The sequence below is a fragment of the Pygoscelis adeliae genome, unplaced genomic scaffold (genome assembly GCF_000699105.1).
Source record: "Pygoscelis adeliae isolate BGI_AS28 unplaced genomic scaffold, ASM69910v1 Scaffold248, whole genome shotgun sequence".
In the NCBI taxonomy this organism is placed as follows: Eukaryota; Metazoa; Chordata; class Aves; order Sphenisciformes; family Spheniscidae; genus Pygoscelis; species Pygoscelis adeliae.
In genome coordinates, this window is record NW_008825302.1 from 174,022 (window position 1) to 182,368 (window position 8,347).

At 63.2% G+C, this 8,347-nt stretch overlaps 1 protein-coding gene across 1 annotated transcript in view; it reads right to left on the reverse strand.

Moving 5' to 3' along the window:
* Positions 1-238: 238 nt before the first annotated feature.
* The window catches only part of ARAP3 (ArfGAP with RhoGAP domain, ankyrin repeat and PH domain 3), a 24,295-nt gene continuing 16,186 nt past the window's right edge, over positions 239-8,347 (reverse strand). Inside the window, 19 exon segments of the mRNA XM_009330030.1 lie at positions 239-790; positions 1,501-1,539; positions 1,874-2,011; positions 2,117-2,180; positions 2,983-3,018; positions 3,254-3,336; positions 3,494-3,519; positions 3,522-3,626; positions 3,901-4,029; positions 4,190-4,304; positions 4,425-4,499; positions 4,793-4,861; positions 5,055-5,202; positions 5,772-5,877; positions 6,040-6,252; positions 6,409-6,572; positions 6,894-6,957; positions 7,046-7,244; positions 7,482-7,584. Coding sequence (XP_009328305.1) covers positions 239-790; positions 1,501-1,539; positions 1,874-2,011; positions 2,117-2,180; positions 2,983-3,018; positions 3,254-3,336; positions 3,494-3,519; positions 3,522-3,626; positions 3,901-4,029; positions 4,190-4,304; positions 4,425-4,499; positions 4,793-4,861; positions 5,055-5,202; positions 5,772-5,877; positions 6,040-6,252; positions 6,409-6,572; positions 6,894-6,957; positions 7,046-7,244; positions 7,482-7,584 — 2,428 coding nt within the window.

Here is an 8,347-nt window from a genome sequence, read left to right on the forward strand (position 1 = left end):
TGAGCGAGAGCATGTGGGGCAGCATCCCCAGCCCTCCCAAGAGGGGGTACCGCCCCTCAGCATCCCGGTCCCCACTAGTCCCCTGGTCCCCACCAGTCCCTGCTCCCAGCCCGGCTCTGGGGTCAGGAGGAGGAGGAGGGCATGGGCTCCGTGGTGTGGGAGCGTGGGGTACCCATCGTCGCTGCCATCGGGCGCAACTTGACCCCCAGGTCGGTGGTTGCCCCTTTGGCACGGCAGGTCACGTCACTGGCTGGCCCGGCCCTGGTGGCTGGCCCTCATTCTTCCTGAGGATGACGCTGCTGAGCTCCTGGATGAGTTTGTTGTTGATGGGCGAGGGAGGCTGCATGTTCCTCTTCCTGGGGATCTCCAGGGAGGTCTCCATGCTGGGACTGCTCCCCGGAGTGGCTGCCTGCTCCCAGTCCCTGGCCAGCACCAGGGAAGGCTCCATGTTCCTCTCCAGAGAGGCCGTTTTGGTGGGTCTGAGCCCCTGGGCTGAACCTCTGTTGCTCTCCAGGTTCAAGTCCCTTTCGAGGGACAGGGCTTTGGTGACGGAGGGACCTGCCACCCTCTGGGCTGGGGAGCGCAGTGCTGTGGCTGGGGGCTGCTCGGGGAATGGGGCTGGCATCTTGGACCTGTCCATGGGGGGCACGGCTGACAGGTCTGCCAGCAGCCCCCGCCCCAGCTCCAGTGTGGCCAGCTCAGGGAAGTTGCCCACCTCCTCATAAACAGGATCGGTGTCTGCCTCCTTCTCCTGCTGCTCCTCCAGGGAGTCCTGGTGCATCTTCATGGGCTGGGGGAGGGCAGGGAGTCAGGGTGAGGGGCACTGTCTGCACCACTCAGCTGTACCCCTCCGTCCCCCTCACCTTGCCCTCCCTGCACTTGGGCACTGCCCAGCGAGCCTTGCCCCCTTGCCGTGGGGCTGATGCCTGAAGGGGACCCATCCTCCATCAAGTCTCTTGGCTCAGACACTGTTGTCCTTTCTTCCCCCATCGATGATGGAGGGGGAGCATTTTGGTCCCTGCCGAGGCATGGTCCATGCCACCAGGCTGTAGCACCAGCCCAGCATCCCTTGGCAGAGGTCGTCTGGGGCAGGGAGGGCAGATGGGTGCCCATGCAGAGCACAAAGCCAGGCGAGGTGAGGTCCAGCCAGGTGGCCCCCGCAGAAATAACCTGATGGTGAGGAGGACCCAAACCTATTTTCTCGCATTTCTTATGTTGATCCCCTCTGGGCAACGCACACCCAACGGGAGAGGCTCTGGGAGCTGGGCTGGACTGTTGTGGTCCTGCTTGCACACACTGGGACAATTCAGGGACCCCCATCCCCGGGTATGGGACACACAGAGTAATGGGCACCCCCTGCTCTGCCACACAGCGTGGGCAGGATGGCCCGGGCATGTCTCCGAGCGCAGGTGGGATGCTGCAGGCGAGCCCTTGCTGCCGTAGCCAGGAGGCACGGTGCAAAGCCAGCAATGGACACGCTACACGTGTGTGGGTACTTACAAAGAACATGGACAAAGTCCTTCGCGTGTGCAGGCGGCGCTAGAAATAGAGGAGATGGGCAGAGGTAAGCACATGATAGCGCAGAGCAGGGTCACGGATGCCTCGGCAGGCAGAGGACAGGCAGTGGGGTGCAGTACCCCATGTACCCTCACAGGGCCCTGCACGCATAGAGAGTTGCCACGGACATGAGCACAGCACGCAGCACGCACGCACCGCTGAGCACAGGGACACACAACCAAAGCATCCATCGGTGCCAGGCGGCGTGCAACTTGCCTCCAGGGCCCTGGGGTGGGCACATGGTCTTGGGACAGGTGCATGGACCTGGGTGGGTGCATGAGCACCCGTGGGCAGGGGTAGCTGTGGGGGTTTTTACCAGGGTCTGGTTGGCAGAGAGCATGGTGGCGTCGGTGCTGTCCCCGTGCAGGGGCACCAGCGGCATGGTGCCGAACTTCTGCTTGGCGAGGTCAGAGGAGGAGCGCCGGCGCATGATCACGGGGCGCAGGTCATCGTGCTGTGCACAGGACAGGGCAGGGAGGGGTGTCATGCCAGGCTGCCCTGCTAGCCCACTCCCGTCCCAGCCCAGCCCATCTGGGTGGCACAGCCAGCCTGCACCCACCTGAGCCTTGAGGATGCCGTTGGTCCAGTCCCACAGCTCAGCCTGCCCCGAGCACACCAGGTACCTGCAGAGGAGTCAGCTGAGAAGCTTCCAGGGAGCAGGGCCAGTGGGGTCCACATCCCCTTGTCACCTTGCCTGTGAGCCCAGGGCTGTCAGGCACTACACCCAGTGGGGCTGCACCTCTGAAACTCTCTGCATGCCCAAATCGCTGCTTCAGGGCAAGGCGAGAGCTCGTCGGGCACCCATGAGGCACTTTGGCTCAGCTGTCCTTGCTGCTCTTAGAAGAACATCTCAGCCCCATGTCGGGGGCAGGCGACATGCTCAGCTGCTGCCCCAGCATTGGCAGTGTCAGGGAAATGTGGACAGGATCAGCAGGATGCACGGGTGTGCCTGGGCACCCAGCGGTGCCAGGGAGGCTGGGGCAGGGACCCCAGCTCAGGGCAGGGCGCAGGGTGCAGGAGGACCTGGTGTTGGGTGCGTGGGGACACAGAGCAGCGCTGGATGAAGGCTGGCAGGCAGCACAGCCATGCAGGTGACATGTACACCTGGGCAGGGTGGGCAGGTCCCTCTGGTGCCTGGTGCTGGGTGCTTGGAAGATGCATCTCCCAGGGGTGCTGATGTGGATGGGGAGGTAGGAAGGGTGTGTGGTACGGAGATGGATTGCCCCTGGAGCCTGGCCCCCACCTTGTGCCAGGGAGCATGTGGCCCCACCACTCTGTCCCTTGAGTGCCCCAGCCAGGCACCAGCTCTGCCCTGACCCCCAGGGCCCTGCCCCCAGCACTGCCCCTGGCTGTCCCACTCCCACTAAAACTGGGGACAGATCTCAACATCCCCCCAGCCCCAGGACGGCAGGGGCAGATACTCACAGCTGCTGCTTGTCCAGGGTCAGTGTGAAACCCCACCTGGGGAAAGGAAGAGACAGGCTGTGGGGCAGCACGGCCAAGCTGAGACACAGCCCGGGGTCCATGGGCAGTGGGGCGGGGGGCTGAGCTCACCCCACGGGCCCAGGCTTGTCACGGCTTTGGGTTGCGGTAAGGCTTGCCATGCTCCCAGTGTCTGGGTTCATGTGCCAGGTGCTGGGGGCAGGGACCAAGGGATGCATGCCCCAGGGCCATGGCCAGGGAAGGTCCCACTTACTGGGCTGGTGGCTTCAGCTTCTTCTTAATGCCCATGTAAACCTTGGCTGCATCCAGGGGCCACTCGCGCTCTGGCTTGGCACTCTGGGGAAGGAGATCCATCGGGTCAGCCCAGCTTAGTGTCAGCCTCTCTGCCAGGAGGACAGCCACCACTGTGCCACTGCTGTCCCCAGGCTCCCCCTCCCCGCCCCTCCTCCCACCCTTGGGGCGCAGGTCCATCCCTGCAGCATCCCCTGGGTACCCTCTTCTCCTTGAGCAGCAGAAAATCCGGTCCCGTATGACGAAGTAGCGCTCCTGAAACTTGTTCCCCAGCAGCTTGGGGGGCTCCTCGCGGCATTTCAGCAGCCCGCACTTGGGGGTCTCACGCTTGACACCTGCCCAGTGAGGGGAGACAGGGGTCAGGGGGGCTGGGAGCATGTGAGGGTGGCTGGGGTATTGCTTGATGCCTGCCCAGTGAGGGGAGACAGGGGTCAGGGGGGCTAGGAACATGTGAGGGTGGCTGGGGTATTGCAGGGGGATCCCACTGTGGGTCTCAGGGTCGTGGCCTTGATGGCTGCAGGGCGGTGGCCAGGGCAAGGGGAAGCTCAGGCAGAGCTGTCCCCCTCTGGGGACACACCTCGGGGCTGGGACCCTTTGTGATTGCCTTACCTGTGAAGAGACAGCTGCCCTCACCGATGGGGATCTTCCTCACCAGCAGGTACGCGGAGCTGGGCTCTGGGAGCTTGCACCACTGCAAAGCTTGCTCCAGCACCTTCTCCTTGGGGTGCAGGGGCCGCTCTGGGGAGGCAGAGACACCCTCACCACTGTGTCCCCTTCCCTGTGCCAGTCCCCGTCCCCCCTGCCACCAGCAGCAAGCCACCCCCCGTACCCCACACTTCCTGCTCACCAGCCCGGCCGTGCTGAGAGCAGCCCCCTGTGCCATCCCCACCATGCTCACCCAGCTCCCCATTCTCCAGGGCCTCAAAGGTCAGCCAGATGTCCAGGCTGGCCGCCACATTGCGCATCTCCAGCACCTGGTTGGTGAGCTCCTCCGCTGTCATTGTGGGGGACACCTGGGGCCAGACACACGGGGAGCTGCGGTCAGTGGTGGCAGGATGGGTGCCAGGGACAGGCTGCGCCAGGAGCCTGCATCCCTCCTCCCTTCCTCGGCACGGCCCTCTTTTGGGACTCACCTTCAGGGTGACGCAGCAGTCGGGCACCTTCTGCTCCAGGTAAACCTCGATGATGAGGTCCCCTGCCTGTGAGAGCTGGGGGAAGAGTGGGTGGCATTAGTGTCGTGCTGGCATGGGTGCTGTGCACATCCCCTCTCCCCAGGGGCTGGCCCTGGTGTCCCGGGGAGCTGGGGCTGCTTCTCCCCTGGGCAGGAGCCTCAAGGTGATGGGCGAAGGGGAGACAAGTGGGGGAAAGTTCTTCCCCAAATATCTGGTGTGGGACAGCGGGGACCCAGGGTGGGCAGCTGGGAGTGCCCCCATCTTCCAGGCAGTCCCACCAGCCCGTGGGTCCCTGACACGATGGGGGCCAGCAAACAGATCCCTAGTACCTGGGTGTCCTTCCAGGTGGTGATCAGACTGTTCTCCAGATCCATCTGGGATACCTGGTCCTCATCAATCTGCCGGAGGAAGGGCGCACGGGGTGAGAGGGGAGACACATGGAGTCAATGTGGAGTGGGATATGGCTTGAGGACACACGGCCAGGATGGAGGGATGCAGGGGGAGGCAGAGGTGGGCAGTGTGGGGGGATACAAGGGGAGACAGGCAGAGCCAGCATGGAGCGGGCTGGCAATGCCCCTGCAGGGAGCTTACGTTGAAGATGCTGACATAGTTGTCAATGAGGTCTTCCATCACCTTGACCTCATGCTCCCCTTTGCCATCGGTCTGGAAGAGGCTGGGTGCGAAGAGCAGTGACAGGTTCTTGGTGCTCATCTGGTTGAGGTCTGCACATTTCTGCACCCTGAGACAAGAAGGACAGAGGTGTGGGGCTGGTCCCACTTTGGATGGGGTTTCAGCCCCAGCCACCCTCCTCTGCCTCATACAAACTCTCCTGAAAAACAGCCCATTTTTCCCCTGCTCCCCTGCTCCCCTGCTCCCCTGCTCCCCAGCTCCCCAGCAGTAGGAACTTCGAGCCAGGCAGTTCCTGTTTCCAGGACTTCCAGATGCCACCAAACCAGACAACAACCCCACCTCATATGCTGAGTCGGGGATGGGAATTTTGTTTTTTCCCTCTTTTTTGGGCACTGGGTGAAGTTTATGTCCTGCAGGGGGGTGTCCCCTACTCCCAAACTTCCTGTCACTCTCCTTTCTTGCAGGATGACTTTGGGAACGTTTGAGGTGTCCCAGAGCAGCATCCTCCAGCACACCCCAGCACCAGCTGGGGGGCTGGTGGGGCAGGGCATGGGCGCTGGGCTATTCCTGGCTCGCAGAGATGGGAGCCAGCATTCCCTGGGCAGCGGGGAGACCCCACACTGCTGGCTGGCCTTGGGGACCCTGGCTGGGGAGGTGGCGGGGAGGTGGCCCACTGACCGGTAGAGGTGCCCGATCAGCGCAGCCAGAGTCTTGTGGTTGAGGCGAGGCAGGCGATGAATGAGCTCCTTGTACCGCTCCAGGCGCTGGGGCTTCGAGGAGATTTCTGGAGGGAGGAAAACGAGCTGTGGACCATTGCTGAGTCCGGTGGACACAGAGCTGATGTGGCACTAGGGCTGGTACCAGGACCCCGTCCTGAGGGACACCAGCCCCGGGGGTCCCTGGCAGGCAGCCCGGCGTGGGAGGAGGGGTTGGGTGAAGGAGGTACCTGCAGCCTCCTTCCACTGTGGGTGCAGCTCCAGGGTGAAGACAGGGTCCTCGAGCTCACGGAAGAACCTCTTCAGCACATCAGTGACGTCCTCGATGAAGTTGTCGTTGATGCGCAGCTTGACATTGCGGGCGTCCCGCCGAAACTCCTCCATCAGTACCTTGATTCGGGACTTGGCTCCGTTCTTGCGGTAAATCCCCTCATGCCGCAGCCCTGGGGCAGTGACATAGGGTCATGGGGACCCAATCCGGCCCAGAGAGTCCCCAACGGGGCTGGTGTCCTGAGAGCAGTGCCTCTTGCCCGGACCCCTCGGCTGCCCCGTATGTGCCAGAGGATGCTCTGTCTGTGCTGCCGCCATGCTGGGCTCACCGTACTGCGTGATGAAGGCGATGCAGCTGTCCACGATGATGGGGATGTCCCCCCGGCTCAGCTGCTGGTCCCGCAGTGCGTTACCCCGGCCCCCCGCTGATGCCTGGATGTCAGCGTACCATGCCACCGAGTCTGCCCGCGACAAGCCCTGCAGGTAAAATGTCCTGAGAACGACAAGGGCAGAGAAGAGGGAATGAAGGTTGCCGGGGGGGGGGGGGGGTTAACCCCTCCTGCCCATAGACGCAGCCTGGCTCTGGGACAGGGAGCAAGGCACAGACAGGCTGAGCCGAGGGACATCCTATCCCGATGAGAGACCCCTGGCTGGGGTGATGTCTGTAAGCCCCTTGGCCACAGCCCTGCTGTCCCAGTAGCATCCCCACTGTGGGTTTGGGATCAGCATTGACCCACGCATGGGCGCCATTGCCCCAGGCAGCCTGCTGAGGTTGCTTGGCTCATTCCCCATCATCCCCGCAGCCAGGACTCACCTCCCCATCTCCACCAGGATCAGCAGCTCCTTCTTCTCTGGGGTGTCTGTGGGGGGAACCAGACCTGTATTGGGGTGAGAAGTAGAGGGGTCAGAGCCATGCATGGCCACCCATCACATGATGCCTGACCCAGGCTGCGGCACAACACTCACTGAGTTCCTGCAGCCGCCGGAGGTTGATGCTGTCCTCAGCCCCGTCATCCTCGGTGGGGCAGATGAAGAGGTGGGCTTTCTGCAGGATGAAGAAGGCCTGCTGCCACCGCTCGGGGTTGAGCATGCACTTGTAGCGCAGCTGGCCCACACGCTGGAACTCATAGCCCAGCAGGCAGTGACAGCTCACAGGCGTGAACCACTGTGGGACAGAGCAAGAGATGAGCCGGGTAAAGACAGGGCTCAGCCCTCGAGCGCAGACCCCCATGAGGATGGGGGCAGGTTGCTGTGGAGGATGGGAGCCCCTGCAAAGGGAAGGAGGGTGCTTGCCACGGAGGATGAAGAGCGTATGGATCTGGGAGGAATCACAACAGGGAAGCGGGGACAGAGCCCAGGGACCCACCAGTGGCACGGAGTGCTCGGGCTGGGGCTGGCTCACCTTGCCGATGGCGCTGGCCCAGGCTTGCAGCGTTTCGGGCCTGTCGGTGCCCAGCTGCTGCACTTTTTCCCCAGTGAGGAAGAGCTCGAGGATGAAGCGAAACCTGCAGAGGACGAACCAACCCATCAGGGCAGCCCTCCACACTGAACCTGCACCCAGAGCCAGACCAGACCACTGCACCAATAGGGAGCAATGCCTGTCCTTGCCCTCTGCATGCCCACAGGCTCTCTGGGCATGCAGTGGGGGCACGGCTGGGCATACCTTTCGGTAGGGCTGGGGCTGGTGAGCACCTGGGCTCTGCTCACGCCCAGGGAGATGAGGTCCCCACTCTCGATGTGGCCCAGGGGCTCGGTGCATTTCTCCATCTCGAAGAAGAGCAGGGCTTTCTCCAGGGAGCACCATGTGCGCTGGAAGTCTGTGGGACCAGGGGATCAGCGGCACTGGGGTGGGCACCCCACCGGCTGCCCTCCCACACTTCCCACACTTACCCTCTTTGCTCTTCTTGGCACCCGGGAGCTTGAGGGGGGCCATGGCCCGGTACAGGTACCCGCTGAGTGTCACTGGCTGCATGATCTCATTGTAGACACCCTCCAGACCCAGTTCCCGTGGGCGGGGGATCCCTGTGGGGAATGGTGCTGAGAGCGGGACAGGAGAAGGCACCCACCAAAGCATGGGTACCAGCGGGGCAGGGAGACCCCACTCATGCAGGTGGGTGTGTCAGGCATGGGGTTCCCTGAAAAGGGACTCCAGAGGAACCCGCTGCCTTGCCCCATCCCAAAAGAGGAGTGCAGTGGGGCAAGTGGGTCCTCCAGAGAGCCACAGCGCCTGATGCCCTGGCTGTCCGTCGCCTTGGGCCATACTGTGAG